Genomic DNA, 18,217 nt, shown 5'->3' on the forward strand with positions numbered 1-18,217 from the left:
GGTAATAGTGACCTGAATGGGCTGTTGTTTGATTCAGTATAAGGCTGTCCTCAACTATTTACTCATTCAATTTTCTTTTTCAGAAATTTGATCTGATTTGTGTGTGTGTCTTTCAGAGATTATGAGGAGTGGTAGATGGGGCTGAGTGCATCCTTTTTAAAAATGTGCTTACTTTACTTTTGAGGTGCAAGAGGGGTTTTTGTGAATATCCATTATTATATACTACAAACCATCTCATTAGTGGTCTGCAATTTTCAGCCTCCCTAGCTTCAACCAAAACTCGTGACGCATTTCCAAATCAGTAAGTGTGGGCAACCAGGGAGGCTGCAGAGTGCTGGACAAATGTTAACTGGAAAGAAAAACACCTTTTGCCCTTGACCACTTTGCAATGGCAGGCAAGACAGACAGGTGGAAGGTATCAAGGAATGCACTGTGCAGAACCAAGGTAATGTGTGCAGCTAGCACATATTAGCAATATTGGTCAAATGTGATATATCACCTCAACTTGGAACAAATATATAATGCCAGTGCTTTTTCGGGGGGGGGGGGTACAGAGGTACGCATACCCCTAAACATTTTGTGAATCTAAGTTTGGCCTCATTGAGGGACAGTATTTCAATATGAGTAGGAAAATGAGAGTACCTCTAGACATTTTTTTTTAAGAAAAAAAGCACTGTATAATGCCATATTACATTGGACATTGGTGTGTTTATGTGTGTGTGTTTGTGTGTGTGTGTGTAATTGATGAACGCTTAACTGGAATATGGTTTTCTATAATGGCTACAGATTTTCTAGTTGAAGCTTCAAATGCAGGGCCGTCTTTACCTGGGGGTGCAAGGGGTGCAGGGCACCCGGTCGCCGAATTCAGGGGGTGCCAAATGCATACCTACTGTATACTGTTCCCTCTCAATTGGCAGCAGTGAAAAGCAATAGAGCGAAAGTCCCCACTCCCGCCATCGTTCTGTTACTCCATAGTGTCAATATTCCCGAAGGGTCAGGAAACAAAAGCAGGGTTTTTTCCGCTGCGTCGTTGTTACAGGTTTTAAACCTTGCATTTTTTCCCTTTCCTTTTCCTTTCCTCATTGCTAATCTGACCGTAGTTTAATCTCATTTCCTCTGAAGTGTCATGACAGACACCATTTATTTGCAGGTGGCCTTGTGTTGTGTGATTTGTATACTGTATTAAAAAGTGGGGGGATTGAAGTGCTGAGAAACCTGAGGAAAAGAGCTGCCGAAAGGAGGACCACTCACACTGAGCAACAAGGCCACCAACGCCACTTTGATCCCTGGGTCTGGGTGAGCGAGAGGTGGGTCCTCCTTCACCGCAGGGCAGGTGGGTTAATAACTGCCAGGACCCGGCGGTGCTTGGGCACAGGAGAAGGGCCAGCTGAGCCGTTTCTGTGAGGTGGTGCTGAGGCAAAAGCGGGCGCTGGGGCTGCCTCCTCCCTGGCCTGCTCCTGCCACGTGAGGATGGAGGTGGCGAGGCCCATCCGCCTGAGGCCGCCATGGCTGTGCCTGCCAAGCCCAACTATGGGATGGGACTTCAGCACCCAGCAGGTACCTGTGGCAAAAATGGACACGGCGCCTGCAACTGCAGAGCAGGGGCAGAGCCTCGCCCTCCGCCCTCCCTCCTGTCTCTCCCGTGGCTTCCCCCCTCCCTCAAAAAGCTCAATAAAAGTTAATTTGGGGGTGCTGGGTGAATCTTTGCACCCCGGTGCCACATATGCTAAAGACAGCCCTGTTCCAATGCATCTCTTTTTAGAATATATGTAATTCCCATTCTTTGGACTCAGGAGTCAGAGCTTTCCTCTCATCTTCCCTCTCCTCTCTGCCTGCTTCCTATCAGAATGCTGGAAGAATATGATGAGAAAGTTATTTAATTGTTGCGTCCAAATTCTACCCCTGATTTCAAAGTAACATATTTCCTGATATGATTTTTGGAACACAGCTATAATTGTCCTAAATCCAAAGGAATTATATTTTTCTATACTTTCTAGAATATAAATCACATTTCTATATTTTTGCAGGGAAGTATTTATAGAAAGGAACCAAGCTAAATGCTTTAAAATATTTCAATTGCACAGATTGACACTTTTAATTTATATTTTACTTCATGAAAGTACAAATATACAATTCTAATAATAATAATAATAATAATTTTTAAAAAACCATGGCTTGATCTCAAGATGCATTCCAAGTGTAAAGGGATACCTTTGGATCCAAACCTACATATTTCTATAAGTTTTAAAGAGTAGGAAGGTGGTGTGTTTTTTCAAAAAGATTTATTGTTTTCTCCCACTGTTAAACATATACTTAAATTTAAAAAATTAAACAAATGCCATGACTAACAATCCAAAATGAAGATTTCTTACTATTCATCCCAGGCTACTTAAAGCTGTCACTCAATCTTTAAATAAAATAAAATAAAAAATCTGGATTGGTAAATGTGATGAGCAGACTTGTGTATCAGTGCCTGTGGGCTCTGATGTGCCCCTGATCTAGTGGTATGAGGTCTGCGATTTCCAAACCATCCCAGACTTGGGAGGGAGAAACGCCAGGAAAATGTGGCAGGATGGGTAAGTAATAATCATCACCATAATTTTATTATTTGTACTCCGCCCATCTGACTGTGTTGCCCCAGCCACTCTGGGCGACTTCCAACATATATAAAAACATCATAAAACATTGATCATTAAAAAGTTCCCTATACAAAGCTGCCTTCAGATGCATTCTAAAAGCTGTATAGTTCTTTATCTCCTTGTCATCTGATGGGAGGGCGTTCCACATGGAGGGAGCCATCACTGAGAAGGCCCTCTGCCTGGTTCCCTGGTTCACTTCTCACAGTGAGAGGAGCTCCATAAGGTCCTTAGAGCTGGACCAGAACGATGGGGGTGGAGACGCTATTTCAGGTAGAAGTCCCACTAGAGTCAATGGTGGTGGTGGTGGTGCAGCACTTGTGCCAGCTCCTGTCTTGGTGTATATTTCTGTTGTTTGCAGGCATGTTTGCACAACAAGAGGGGGTTAGGAACCAGCATAGGTGTGTTTCTCCCCTGTGCACCACACCAGACTCTGCCTACGAATCCAACCCATTTTTAGCTGGAGCATGACCAGCAGAGATGCTTAGCTGGTTGAGCCATCCTGCAGTGCTCACAGACATTTTCTTGGGTATGTTGCTGGTGGCTCTTCACTTCTGCTGATGCCAAGAGCCTCCCACCTCATTCTAATGCCCCTCAGCTGATGACCTGGTGTAATATAGGACTGCACCTATACTCCAGGAAAATAGTTCTAAGGGGGTTGCAACCATATGTTGCTTTTTCATTATCATACATATAATGGAGAAGGTACTGTATATGCCTCCCTTGTATACCACATTGATTCCTGTGCTGTGCAGTAGAGGACCTCCCATAGACAACATCCTTTCAGGAGGTTTGTTCTGTATAATATAGGAATTGGGCCTTTAGCGTTATGGCAGCAACCTTTTGGTATACTCTCTCATGATATATCAGGTACCGTTTTTGTTGTCTTTTTGACAAATACAGAAGATCATCCTCCTTCAACAAGCCTCTTAAAGGAAGATCTTTATCCCATTTTGATTCTGTAGTGGAACTATTTTGAACTGTTTTTATATATTGAATTGTTTTTAATTTTTGTATTATTTTATATATGGAACTGTTTTTAATTTGTCTTGTTTTATGGTGGCAACTGCTTCATTTGTTTTATAATCTCACATTATATATATATCTATATATCTATATCTATATCTATATCTATATATATATGGTTTAACCTACCTTGGTAAAGGGCAGAAATCTCATAAATAAAAGACACCCCTCTTATTTATTTATTTATTTCATAAACTTTATACACCGCTTGATTGTAAAAAAAAAACTACAAAAAGATAAAACAAGAAAATCTAGAAAAAAATCCCAAACATATCTTGAGGATATAGAAGTTAAAATACTAAAGCATATTAAAATTACCTCAACTTTCTAAGCATCTGGGTAGACATTCTTCAGTCTGAGAAATACCTTGGAAATACCCTGTCTATGCAAATTTAGAAACAAACACTTGCATTTTTTGTTTTTGAAAAATCATTAACTCCTAAGTACTACTGCATTACTCAAGTCTTTTGACAGATTAGTCTTTGAAAGGAGAAAATAAATAAGAAACTTCAGATACAGCAGCACACTTGGAAGACAACAGAAACTGAAGTCCCTGAAACAGAAACCTTTTAATAAGGAGTGGTGTAGAGTTCAGAGTTATCCATTTCAAAAAAAATATTTGAGCATTCACTCTGTTTAAACTTCTGTTGTACAAACTTGGACTTTTTTCTGAATTATTTGAGGAAGTTAATTAGGGGAAATAGATATCGTGCCTTTAAAAAACAATCTACCATCCCAATGTGAATGCAATACTGCTCCCCACAATGCAAAAATTTTGTCTGATCTTCTAGAATTACAGTGACTATTTCTTTGATTTCTTCATTGAATTACTACCAGCTAAAAAAAAAATTAAGAAAATAGGCTCACTCAGTCTTTCCCAACCTGGTACCCTGTAGTTGTTGTTAGACTGGAACTCCCATTAGCCCCCGCTAGCATGGCTGGTCATCAAGGATGCTGGAGCTCCCAGTATTGTGAGCACCAGATTGTTGTACTTCTACTTCTCTTAGGCCTCCTTTCTGCACTGGCAGAAGATGCTTGCTTTGTTCTGCAGTCCCTCCTCATCTTGGTTTTGCTTTTCATGTTCACAAAAGAGAGAAACATTGAATGCTTCATTATGGCACATTCCTTAGTGGGTGGTGCTGGCCTTTGGTGCATAGTGGTGTGTAATGGTGCTCTTCTGATAGTGGTATCTCTGTCTCCTCAGTGGGCTGCTGGCTAGCTTGGTGCCCACACACAGTCACTTCAAGTCACTTATGTTCTACTTTGTATTTTTGTAGAATACAAAAGTGGCTTGTGGTGAGAGGGTGAGGAGGAGGGGCTCTAGTCTGAGTTAGTATACAGTCATACCTCATGTTGTGTCCACTTCAGGTTACGTGTTTTCGTGTTGCGTCCCGTGGCAACCCGGAAGTACCAGAACAGGTTACTTTCGGGTTTCGCTGTGGCGCTTCGGCTTGCATCAGTTCCGTGTTATGGACAGGCCTCCGGAACGGATCCTGTCCGTAACACAAGGTTCTACTGTATACTGATCCTGGAGATACTGTGACGGGTTGACATCTTTCCTGCAAGCAGGTTTTGGTGGTGGTGGCTGATGATCAGTAGTTCTTGACAGTGGTGGCCTTCACAGCATTGGCACCTGTCCCTATAATGTGATTCCCTGAGTGGGAAAAGGAGTGTATCAGAGAAAGGCATCATCCTGCATTCTATTTCCAAGCATTTGTTGTGGTCGAAGATCTCCAGCGGGCTAGGGTCAGAGGTGAAAGCTGTTTCCTGCTCCTGCTGGATCTCTCAGTGGCTTTTGATACCATTGACCATGATTTCCTTCTGGACAGTCTAGAGGAGTTGGGAGCTGGGGGCACTGTTATGCTGTTTATGTTTCTACCACCCAGTTGCTGTGCTGGGATGCAGGTGGCGCTGTGGTCCAAACCGCTGAGCCTCTTGGGCTTGCTGATCGGAAGGCCGGCAGTTCGAATCCCTGTGATGGGGTGAGCTCCCGTTGCTCAGTCCCTGCTCCTGCCAACCTAGCAGTTCGGAAGCATGTCAACGTGCAAGTAGATAAATAGGTACCCATCCGGCAGGAAGGTAAATGGTGTTTCCATGTGCTGCTCTGGTTTCACCAGAAGCGGCTTAGTCACGCTGGCCACTTGACCTGGAAGCTGTGTGCGGACAAATGCCGGCTCCCTTGGCCAGTAAAGCGATATTTGCGCCGCAACCCCAGTCGTTTGTGACTGGAGTTAACGGTCAGGGGTCTCTTTACCTTTACCTTTAAGTTGTTCTAATGAGTTACATCATAGTAATTTTGAGAATCACTGTCTCCTGATCATTTTACATTGCTGCGGTAACATTCATCCTTTTATATATGTTAGCTGCGTGGACTGGTCTGTGATCCCTTGACATTTTCTTCTACTCACAGTGCAGCAGCTGCAAAGCAAGACTGACTGTCTTGCAGTGGGATGTAAAATGGTCAGGAGACAGTGATTCTCAAAAGGTAAAGGGACCTCTCCTATGGACATTCTACAGTGTGCCCCCCAAAAAACAATATGCATAACTAAATTACATGTCTGAGAAGGCTTGTTGAAATAAAGGTGTTTTCAGCAGGCACCTAAAACAGGAGGAAAATGCCTGCCTAATGCTAACAGGCAGGGAGTTGCCAAGTTGTGTAAGATGGCTCTGTGAACAAGGAATGCTCCCTTCCCCAGGCACAAAGTGATAAAGCTTCCCTGGCTTTACTCTCATTATATCAGATCACCACAGGCACTGCTGAGACACAAGCTTTTCTTCATGTAGTGCAATGACTACAGGGGGGAAGATTGGTTTGAGACGGGGGTATTTGGGCCTCCCCACTGTGGCAGAGGACCCTCTGGTCCTATCCATGGTGGAAGAGGGCCTTGTCAGGCCTCACAGCCTCCTTCTGACACACATGACATCACACATGTGTGTCACACGTGTGACATCATGCACATTTGACGAGCCCTCCTAATTCTGTGTGGAACTCGGCACCTCTGCTCAGCACCAATCATTTGGCCCTCAAGGAGTGGGAGACGTAAGGATCATTCTCACCAGCTCCAGTTCCCCAGCCCTGCCCCATAAATGGTATGCACATTTAGCCCCTGGATATGGATGCAAACTGTGAGGCAGGAAAAGGAGTTTGGCAAAATTAGAGGCTGGAAAGAGAAAAATGAGGGAAATGAGGGAAAACTGTATCTCCCTGAAAACAGGCAATACTGTTAACTTTCAGAAGATGCAAAGAAGGACTGATTTAAAACTAGTTTCTTTTTTTAAAAAAGAAAACACGTGGAGCAAGTGCATCTGAGCAAATGAGGTAAAATGGCTATTCTAAGCAAGGATGTGTTGCAGGAAAAAAGTATCAATTGCACCTCCTGGTGGCAACCCAAAAAAGTTTTCTTTAAGAGAAGTCAGGATCTTTTCTGCACAGGGAGGGTGTGTTTGTGCATATATATGTTGAAAATAAGCTTTCAAAAACACTATTGAAATCTCAAATTTGGCAAGGTGTATTTTCTTTTAAAATATTTTATTTAAACAAGAACATACATTTCAATAACACACAAGAACAAAAAGAAAAAGCAGAGTTCAAGTAGGGAAGGGGTCCCTCTGTTGCAGCTGGATTTCTCTTCCGCAGGCCGTCCTGGGCCCGGGGGGCTGAGAGGGGAGGACCAGAATTGCACAGGGTTCCCGATCGTGTGGACATGGAGCACATGAAGGTTAAGAGCGGAGGGCTCGGGGATGGCACGTGCACACCCACAACCTCTACTCACATTATTTCAGTGTCCCAAGAGGGATATTTTAACAATATGTTGACACACTGTGGAGTGTCCATAGGAGGGCAACCTAGAAAAGGAGTCCTTTGAGGAATGGTTGAAAGAGTTGGGAATGTTGCCTCACAGGGCAGGCCTAGAAGGAGTTGGTAGAAATGCCTCCTGCGCAGAGCGGGGGGGGGGGGGGGACTTGGTGGCCTTTAAGATGCCACTCTGTGAATGAATACAATGATTTCCACCTGTCTTCAGCTCCTGCTTTTTCTTATTGTTCCAAACCATGTAAAGCAACTGGTAAAGCACATTGTGCCCAGGTCACATCAGTCAAGAAATTAAGATGTATATGACAGCTCTAATAATAAAAGATTAATGTTCAACTTTTGTGCCTACTGCACCTGGGATATTGCCAGTCAATATTTTAAAATGCTAAATATGTATTACTATCATACCAACTCTAACCTGCATAATTAGGAGATAAGGGTCCTTATCTGATCTCTATGGGTAAAGTTCTTTTCCAAGTTCTCCAGCTCCCATGCTGTGGCATGTTTGCTGGATATGTGCCAAGGCAAATCTCTTTCCTGAAAAGTATTTGGTGGGTTATATAACCTGCGGAGAGAAGAATATGCAGAATCAAGACAGTATACCAGTGGTGACGATGGCAACCTTTGTAACTCAGGCAATGTGTTATGTAATTGCCAGTCCCTTACTATTTGAAGAGTAAATATCAGAAGGCACCACGGATGTTCCAAACAGACATTAGTGCAGTCATAGGAATGAAAAACACAGTCATATAACCAAAGTTTATCTGCAAAGTCCTGCAAAGGAAAAAGATGCAGCAGAAGTGCATTTTTCAAAAAGCCCCAAAAGTGGAGCCTAGCTGAAATCAGTGGGCCTAGACCATGCGTAGGCAAACTAAGGCCTGGGGGCTGGATCTGGCCCAGTCGCCTTCTAAATCCGGCCCATGGACAGTCCGGGAATCAGCGTGTTTTTCCATGAGTAGAATGTGTCCTTTTATTTAAAATGCATCTCTGGGTTATTTGTGGGGCAAAGGAATTCATTCATTCCCCCCCCCTAAATATAGTCTGGCCCCCCACAAGGTCTGAGGGACAGTGGACCGGCCCCCGGCTGAAAAGGTTTGCTGACCTTTGGCCTAGACATACAGCACAATAAGAAGTCCTACTGAACTGAGTGGGTCTTACTCCCAGGTGCTTTGAGTCAGGATTGCAGCCTAAATCTAGATCTAACCCAACATGTTCCAAATTATGTGACTACATAAAGACTACCATAAGGTTACCAAATGTCCCTGTTTCCCGGGGACAGTCCCCGGAGTTACAGCTTTCTCAGCATTCACATGTATGTAGCAAACAATAAGTGTCCCCAGAGTCACTGAAATTTTTTTGGTAACCTTAGACTACCACCAGCCTGGTAAATATTTCTTGTAGGTAAAGGATGGAGAACTTCTGGCTCTCCCCTTTTTCTGGACTGCAGGTCCCCCCAGCCGCAGCCCGTGTGGCCAGTGGGGGGCGCTGCAGCCCAACTATGTCTGGAGGGGAAGAGGAACACTTCCTTTCTGCACCAGTAAAATTTAGAAACTTGGGTTGCAGGACTTTGAGGCACTGTGCTTTCTTTTTTCAAAAACAGATTTAATTCTGTCCACGTCGAATGGGTCTTTCTATGGTTCCAGCAGCTCTTCTTTTGATATGTAAGTCGCCTTGAGTCCCGTCAGAGGGAAAGGCGGGCTAGAAATATATGATAGGGACGAGGGCGGTAAGGCTCTGCAAGAGGTTCCCGCGGGCACACAGCGCCCTCTCGTGGCCCACGGGCAGCAGCCGCACGCGGCATCGCACCCCCCCCCCCCCCGTTTCAAACGCGGCGGGGCCAGAGGCTGGCGGGCTGCGCTGGCGCCCTCTGCTGGAAGCAGCTGGAAGCGGCGCCGCTGGGCTTGCTGGGCGCGCGCGGAGGCGGCTCCGGCGAGCGGGAGAAAAGGAGGCGCGCGAAGCAGGTGAGGCGCGGCCAGGGGGGGCTGTCCTGCGCAGAGCAAAAGGGAAAGGAAGAAGAAAGCCCTCGGTTTGCTTTTGAGAAATAGAAAGGGGAAGGCTTCCCCAAGCGGCAGAGAGCCGTGCTGCCTTTGAGCATGTGCAGAGTCGCTTGGCCTCCCCCCCTCTGAGCCGCGTTCTGCACGAGGCGGGACCAGGCGAAGGCCAAGCGAGCACGCCAGTCCCCTGGGGCTGCCGCGGGGGGGGGCGGGGGGGGGAGCTGTCCTGGACAGATCTGCCCAATGCCTTTTCCTCCGCACGGAGTGGCCCCGATGAGTCTTTGTAGCCTCCATAGGTTTGGACTCCATCGGGATCCAGCCTGGTTGGTGACTGCTTGAGTATAGAGAGTCAGATAAAGCCAGAATAAAGAGCTCAGAAGAAGGAGAATGGTCCTCGCCCCCAGGAGACCCCCTTTGCAACAGACAAAGGTCTTCACAAGTCAGTTCCAGAAAAGATCCCGGTACCTTGGACACGATCTCCCGTTTTCTCTTTTATTGAAGAACAGGCTATTTTAGTGCCACCATCATCACAGAGGTGTCTGTGGAGGGGGTATCTTGAATGAAAATGCCTGGTATTGTAACTTTTGAATAAATGTGGGGGGAAATGTGAAAATGGTCAAATACATTTCTGTCTCTTTCAACCCTGATATTTCTCTACTGGAAAACGTCGTGATAGATGCAAAACCCCAACATGTCTTGCTTTAGCTCTTTAGAGGAAAGCTTATGTGTAGCTAGGAGAGGGGAGATTTAAACTACTTGTTTATATTTTGAAAAGCAATGAGTTATCCAGAAATACTGTCCTTAAATTAACTTTAGTTTCTTCACACGCCTCTTCATGATTCAGTTTATGGCAGAGAAGCTGAGACTGATTCCAGGAATTCTACATTGGAGAAGGGACAGTTTGCAGTAAACAATTCTTGCTTTAGAGGCACAAGTGGGGGAGCCAGAACTTGGTTCAAAGTGCACACTGTTGCAACACTACCATAAATATTTATAGAGTTTGAATTCAGCTGAATCATTGCCAAAGTGCAGACTTCTCCATCCATAAATTAAATAACGACATGTTCTGGTTTTTGGATTTTTAAAAAAGAAAATAGTTTGGGATGAATTTGCCACTTACTATGTTTTCCCCAAAACAATTACATCTCATTCCATTTATCAAATAGCCAGCCTTCTGTTTTGCCTGCACACATTCTCAAAGGAATCATCCCATGGTGATCCCATGTTGTTTGTTCTGATCATCTCATTTACAAGATAGCCGCTTTCAGGAGGTGAGGGATGGTCCTCATCTCCCCCACTGGAATCCAAGCAAGTCTTATTCCACCACCATTGCATCTCCTAATATCCCCATTGCTTCTAAGTTGGCACTGAAAGGCCAACTTACATTCTTTAGGGCCAGGGCTAAATCCAGCCTACCACTAGTCATGGTTTGTGGAACAAGGAGGAGGCCACGTTTAGATGACCAAATCCTGTCTAACCAGGATGTGCACACACTTCAGGCAGATTAACAGTGGTATTTTGATGCTGACAACGTCGTATGGATGCTGTGAAAAGCTTGTTTGCTTGAGCAAGACTGATCCCGCAATAAGCAGCCATCCGGAGTACCGCAGGGTTGCTGGCTATATATTATGAACAACTTGACTTTGGTGAAACATTGCTGTGTTCCCCAAGAGATATTCAGACACATTTAATTATTTGGCTCTTCTGTAAGTATTAGGGAGCTCTACCCAATAAAAGGTGCTTTTGGTTGTAATTTAAGAGTCAGAGTTGTATACGGATTCTTATCTAAAATGTAATGAGTTGGGAGTGTGCTTTGCCACTATATAGACAGATAGATAGATAGGTAGTGGTTTTACCATATGATATCACTAGATACAAAAGTGTGGGAGAAAGATCCTAGAATCACTTGTAGATGGAGAGATTGTGGCAACCAGAGAAATCCTCTGAATTGCATTGGGAAAGGGGGGGGGGCATGGTCATAATGCGCCACGAAGCAAATGGGTTCTACTGTGTAGAAGGATATGGAGCTGCAAAATGTCTTGCCGGAAATCTATGTATCTACACATGTCTTTAAGTTTTATTTTATTTTATTTTAAAGGAGTTTCAGTCTGCCATTTTTATTCTCAGGTATTTTCTTATTTGAAAATGAATTTTACAGCTGAAGAAGTTTCCTTTTCAAAGGTGACCATTGCCTTCTTTACGGTGGCTTCCATTTTAATTTCTATACGAATTTTTATGAAGAGCAGGCAACCTCGGCCACCAGGACCTTGGTCTCTGCCAATTGTGGGGAATCTTCTCCAGCTGGGAGAGTATCCCTACATTTCATTTGAGCGCATGCGGAAGAAATACGGAGATGTGTTTCAGATAAAGCTGGGAATGGTACCAGTCGTGGTAGTTAATGGACTGGATGCAGTGAAACAGGTGCTGCTTAGAGATGGGGAGAGTTTTGCTGCCCGACCTGACATGCACACCTTTTCTTTTTTTGCTGATGGAGAGAGCCTGTCATTTTCTGTGAAGTACGGAGAAAGCTGGAAGCTTCAGAAGCAAATTGCCAGCAAAGCTTTAAGGTCACTCACCAAATCAGAAGCCACGTCTTCCACTTGCTCTTGTCTGCTTGAAGAGCATGTTTGTGCTGAAGCTTTGGAACTGGTGAAAACCTTCGTGGAGCTCTCCAAACAGGCTGGTAGCTTTGACCCTGCTGCCTCCACTACCTGTGCAATTGCGAATGTTGTCTGTGCCCTCTGCTTCAACAAAAGGTATGACCATGATGACAAGGAGTTTCAAGGCATGCTTAAGGTAAACAATGATTTCATAAAAGCATCAGGTGTCTTCAATCCAGCTGATTTTATACCATCCCTTCGTTACCTCCCGCTTCCTGCTGCAAAGGCTGCTCGAGAGTTTTACAGGAAGTTCAACAACTTTGTTGCAAAACGTGTAGAAGACCACTACACCACATACGATAAGGTAAGCTTTCAGCCGTGGAGGCGGAAAACCCGAGGGGGGGGGGGGTTCTTCAGGTAGCATGACACTTATCAAACCAAAGCATGGCAGGAGATCACGCCTGCCAAAAACATTGAAAGGGTGAATACAGGAATGCAGTATCTTTCTGTTCAAACACTACATTTCTACAGTTTGTGGCAGAGTAGAATGGCAACTTAGATCACATTTCGCATATTAACATTCCTAACATTCCAGACATGTGGAAGGTTGACATGTGTTTTAATCTAGTTTTCTGCTTATCATTGATTTTAATCACTTTTGAATGTTGTAAATAGCTGTTTTAAAAATAATTACATTTTTTTTGTAAACCACTTTGAGGATTTATTATAGCCAAGTGGTATATAAATCTTTTATTTCCTGGACATGCAAATATTCTATCTAGTTTCTCTAACAGCTAAAGCATACTAGTTTTCAACGAAATATTTTTTAAATTATTTTTAAAATTCTGATCTAAGAGAGTCTGTGTACTGGTCCAGTAAACGCTTCCACTGCGCAACCAGCAACAGTTCTCTTTGCAGAGCATTGATTAAGTCCAGTGCAGAGATTCTTGTTGCAGTACAAGCTTCAGAGTCTCAGCAGCAAAGAAATAACGACACAGGGAAGCCTGTCTTTCCAAAGACAGGTTTATTGCAGAAAGATAACAGAAACACCTCCGGAGCTTTCAGACATTTTTGCTTCACGCCCCACAGGCAGAGAAAACAAACACTCTTTATATACTGAGCAACTTAACAACTTAACGAGCTTGACTACTTAAAGTCACATGACATTGCTATCTTGCCAGCGTCTAAGGTTTCACACCCTAACATGATCTTCTTAAAAAAATGAAATGCATTGTAATGAAGCAGCTCCCTAAATGAAAACAACTTAGTTAAAGAAAACTCAAGTTAAAATTAAAAACGCATTACAAATGGAGCAGTAGCAATTAAAAGAAAAAATAGAAGCAACAGGGCAGAGAAAAACAAGAGGTAGCAAATCAATTGGGCTTAAAAACCTCAAAGAGCCAGGTGTAAACTAGACACTCAGAGAGCAAAACACTGGAGCCCCACAACCAAAATGGTTGTACTTCATATGGGGAAGGATTCCCTACCCCACTACTTGGGTTCCTAAACCATGTAGGGCTGTAAAAGTAAGAATCAGCATCTTGATTTGAGCCTAGAAAGTAATAGACTATGCAGATGATAGGAAGTTGGAGTAGTATGCTGTGTATGACTGTTGGTAGATGCTAATTGGGCAATAGCATTTTTGCAGCAGTTGATGCAAAATTGTACCTCCAAAAACTGCTATTAGCTCTGGAGGGGAGACTGCACAGGCACAATGCTGGTGTCTGTATCCCTGGCCACCCCCACCCCCCATCTCCACCCCCTGGAGTTCTGGGATACTGATTTTGTATCAGGAAATCTGAGGAGGGGGAATATTGCATATCAGTTCTTGGCTCAAAAAACATACCAAAGTACTGTGTCCACTTCTGGGCAACACAATTTAAGGAGGTTATTGACAAGCTGGAATGTGTTCAGAGGAGGGCAAGCAAGATGATCAAGGGTCTAGTAGCTCTACGATTCTATGATGCTCCAGAGACTAGGACCTGAACCAACGGATTCAAGTTACAAGAAAGGAGATTCCTACTAAACATCAGGAAGAAATATCTGATGGTAAGAGGTTGTCAAGTGGAGGTTGGATGGCCATCTGTCATGGATGAATTAATTGAGATCCCTGTGTTGCAGAGGGCTGATCAAGATGACCTCCAGGATCCTTTCCAACTCTACAATTCTGTTTCTGTGTGCATTGTGAGGGGAAACATTTTGAAATGCACATTTTTATGTACGGTGGTACCTCTGGATATGTACACCTCCGGTTGCGTATCCTTCAGGATGCAAATGCAGCAAACCCAGAAGTATTTTTCCAGGTTTCACTGCACGAGCATGCGCAGAAGCGCTCTACCATGCTGCACGCATGCACAGAAGTGGCACCTCCGGTTGCGAATTCCTCGGGATCCGACCAGAGCTCCGGAATGGATCCCATGCACAACTGGAGGTACCACTGTAGTTTAAAACAGAAGTCACAGATTAATGTGACTTCTGTCCAGCCTTATGTGAGATTGGGAGAAGATAACACACTTGTACTGTCAAGAGAAATACCATTAGCAGCATTCTTTTGTGTGTATTGACTTGGCAGTAAATTCCTGTGACTTTAATGTTACTTAGGCCAATAGCTTGCTATGAAGTCAGGCTGGGATTGTTGCCTAAGGAATTTATCACTATACTTGACATTATTAACAGCTGATACTTGCTGCTTTCTTTTCCAAAATAAATTTTGTCCTAAGAGTCTGAAGCCCTTGATTTGGCTGGGAGGGGAAAAAACAAGATAGACTCGTTATATGTAGGATTAAACAAATTATAGGTTGCCAAGTAAAAAGTGATTGGTTGAAAATAGCATCAAGGGTTTTGTTTGTTTCCTTTAGAACCATCTCAGAGACATCACAGATGCCCTCATTAGTGTTAGCAATGAAAAAAGAGAGGATGGGAAAGCTGCAGCTTTATCTCATCAGAAAATAATAGTTACAGTCAATGACATTTTTGGGGCTGGTAAGTATGGAACATTTTTGCCACTCTGAGTTTTTAAACATGACCCTTAAAACACAGCAGCCTGCTGTTGACAGCTGATCTTTTAGGTGAAGAGCAGGTGAAATTTTTGTTGGGACCATATAAAGGCTCCTATCTTTGTTGGTGGATAGACTTAGTGTGACTTAAAATTCATGAGATTTTTAAAAAGTATACATTAATTAATTGTAGACCTCTTGCCCAGTGTCTTCTGTGTAGATGGATTTTGTGTCATTGTCAACATGGACAAACTTTAGCAAAGTGTGTGAATTTTTTCCAACACCTAAAATATGGAATTGGTTTCACCTCCTAAAATGGAACTCAACATAATCCATTTTAACGTTTGATAGGAAAGTACTGTTTGACTGAACATTTTCTTGGACCATTGCAAGGGGTAGAATTGCAAAATTGACTGTCAAACTGGGACTGGTTGTAAATTTCAGCAAAAATGGATCTGTGACCTGAATTAGGCATTTGGCTAAATAAAATTATGGCCAGAAATTGAGGACCTGATGACAAAAACTCCATCCTACAAAGTGTTGCAACTGTGGGGAACAGAAGCGTTGAGTTGTGCCCAACATTAGGGGAGTCCGTCACGCATGCATGATGTCACATGCATGCCATCCCTCCCACCCACCAGGGCAGCTCAGCTGCTGTCCCCCACCGCCCACCCTGGCCATTGTGAAAGGGACGCACAGGGCAAAGACGCCTTACCCTGTCACAGCCTTGGCAGAAGATGCGCGTGGTTGTGGGATTTTGAGGGTGCCCAGCCCCCTCCTTTAAAATTTTGCGGGTCCTCGGCCCCCGTTACAGGGCACACCTGGTGGGGAAAATGCTCATGCAGGCATGGAAATATCCCGGACCTGGATTTAAGTGAACCATTAGCAATTACCAGTAGTACCAAAACATGTCAAATCATAACAATCTAGTCAATTTTATATGGAATGTATTCCATACATTCGTGATGGAATATCTATTGGGATTTGTGCATTATGCCTACAACGAATTTCAGCATATAGAAATACCAAAATGTTGTTTGCAGAATAATAATTTAACCACAACATATCCTGACACTTCTTTTATTTTGTAGGCTTTGCTACACTGTCAGTATGTTTGCAATGGATATTTCTGTACCTGATAAGCAATCCGGAAATTCAAACGAAAATTCAAGAAGAAATTGGTAATGTTCTTGATTAAATTGATTAAATGGAAAATTGAAACAATCCTGTGAAGCACATTGCTTGAAACATGTTCCATTTTGTTCTGTGCAGATGCAAAGATTGGAGAAAGACCATCAATGTTTAAAGATCGAAAAGTTCTGCATTACACAGAAGCTTTCCTTCATGAAATATTTAGGCACGCCTCCTTCCTGCCCTTCACTATTCCTCACTGGTAAGAAGCAGAGTTGGAGAGTGGTTTTGTTTCAGAGTTCTGCTCATATGACTACTTCATGTTTTGCATGGTGCTGCCAACACAGACAGAACTGCCAAGTTACCTTAACTGACTGCATGGAATAGTTAGCACTCTGCCCCACCCCTTTCCCTAACTTCCCATCACTGGATTCTGCCTTAACACTGGGGCTTGACCACAGAAGTAATATTCCAGATAATTTTTGCCGTCATCGATTGAATTCTGTGTCCAGTAGAGTACTGAAGAAAGAAGTGCCTTATTTTATGAGGAGTTTCCCTAGTTTATAGGTAAAAGAGAGATTTAGGAGAGATTTAGGCTTAGGAGATTTGTCTACCCTGTTACAGTTCCCTTAGATCCCCTAGCCATCCCCCAATACTATAATGCACTTAGCCCTAAAGTGACCAATTGCAAGAAAGCCACTCAGGCAGAACTGTTTAAAATTCACCACCAGCACCACCAAAAAAGATTTATTTGTTTAAATGGCCTATATTTATTTGTAAATAAAACACATCAATTAACAAATAATAATGCAGGGGCTGGACATCTTTAATCAAACAATTTGAAGAAAAAATGAGTGCCACCCAAATTCAAAATCCACCAGGATGAGAGTGGATCTTGTGCTTTCCCGGCTGAGCTGGGACTCAGCCAGAGATATGCTAGCAAAGTCCATTACCTCAACTCAGCTGACAGTATTTAAGCCACCCAAAATGGGGTGGGGGACGGAAGAGAGACTTGCACCAATTCAAAATCAATTTTGTCATGTGACTTAGCAACCTTTAGGAACTTAGCAAATTTATAAACAAGATTAAGTGGGAGAGTGAAAGTGAAATTTGAGGATGAAAGCAAGAACGTGGGAGAATCAGCCAGTCTTGTAAGCTGCCTTATAAACTTCTCTGGGAGCCTCACCAAGAACCAAGCTACATTCTGGATCTCCTGGTGTTTTCAACTTTTTACTTTAAAGTAGAGTTTGGGAGGAGGCAGCGCCGAATCACCCTCCCCACCCAGATCTCTGCTGTTAGCCCTCTCAGGCAAAACTCCACAGGTGCATGACTGAAGCTTTGAGGGCAGTTTAGATGGAGAAAATGTTCATGTTCGGAATTCAGAAAAGCTGTGTTAAGGTGAAACCCAAAATGCTTCAGGAGATGTAAGCATGGAATGCCTGTACTACAAACAGGGCAAAATAAGAAACCATTGCTCAGCTCAAATGAAAAACGGGTTGTGGGGTTTATTTCTTCTTTCGTTCATCTTGTTTTATTTTAACAATGAATAAGGAAAACAGTATTTCATTCACATGAAACGTTCCATGACATTTGGAAAGCTCTTAAATCCCCAACTGGAGAAGCCAAGATCTGTAATGCTGGTACATAACAACATAAAATCTAAGTGACCCTTTATGTCAGCAGTGATGGACCCAGGCCATTCTTGGTGGTTCCTGTTGTTTGTACCATGACAATCGTAGCAGGAAGTGTACATCAGTGTGGAGCAATCCTAAATTATATTTCTGATAGGTGGGGGCCATGGGTTGATCTCTCACCACTATCTGTAGATTGCTGTGAAGCTGTTGTGCAGCTCCACATATCAGTGTTGAACAAAAGTGATGTGTATGCGCTTGTGTGTTTGTTTCCAGTACCACCAAAGATGCCACTCTGAATGGGTACCATATTCCCGCAAAGACTTGTATCTTCGTTAATATGTATCAAGTGAATCATGATGAGTAAGTAACAATACTATTTTTAAGAAAAG

At 43.4% G+C, this 18,217-nt stretch overlaps 1 protein-coding gene across 2 annotated transcripts in view; it reads left to right on the forward strand.

The window, feature by feature from the left end:
- The window catches only part of LOC307226965 (cytochrome P450 1A1-like), a 28,201-nt gene that overhangs the window by 6,320 nt on the left and 3,664 nt on the right, over window positions 1-18,217 (forward strand). The window contains exons 1-6 of one of the 2 annotated variants that reach the window (XM_079995951.1): window positions 9,373-9,434; window positions 11,595-12,431; window positions 14,926-15,049; window positions 16,155-16,244; window positions 16,336-16,456; window positions 18,102-18,188. In XM_079995951.1, coding sequence (XP_079852077.1) covers window positions 11,613-12,431; window positions 14,926-15,049; window positions 16,155-16,244; window positions 16,336-16,456; window positions 18,102-18,188 — 1,241 coding nt within the window. In that variant the 5' untranslated portion in view covers window positions 9,373-9,434; window positions 11,595-11,612. Of the gene's footprint in view, window positions 1-9,372; window positions 9,435-11,594; window positions 12,432-14,925; window positions 15,050-16,154; window positions 16,245-16,335; window positions 16,457-18,101; window positions 18,189-18,217 lie in introns of those variants that run through there. The other variant, XM_079995950.1, reaches the window with a different exon arrangement.

Source organism: Podarcis cretensis (genome assembly GCF_951804945.1).
Source record: "Podarcis cretensis genome assembly, chromosome: 11".
NCBI lineage: Eukaryota > Metazoa > Chordata > Lepidosauria > Squamata > Lacertidae > Podarcis > Podarcis cretensis.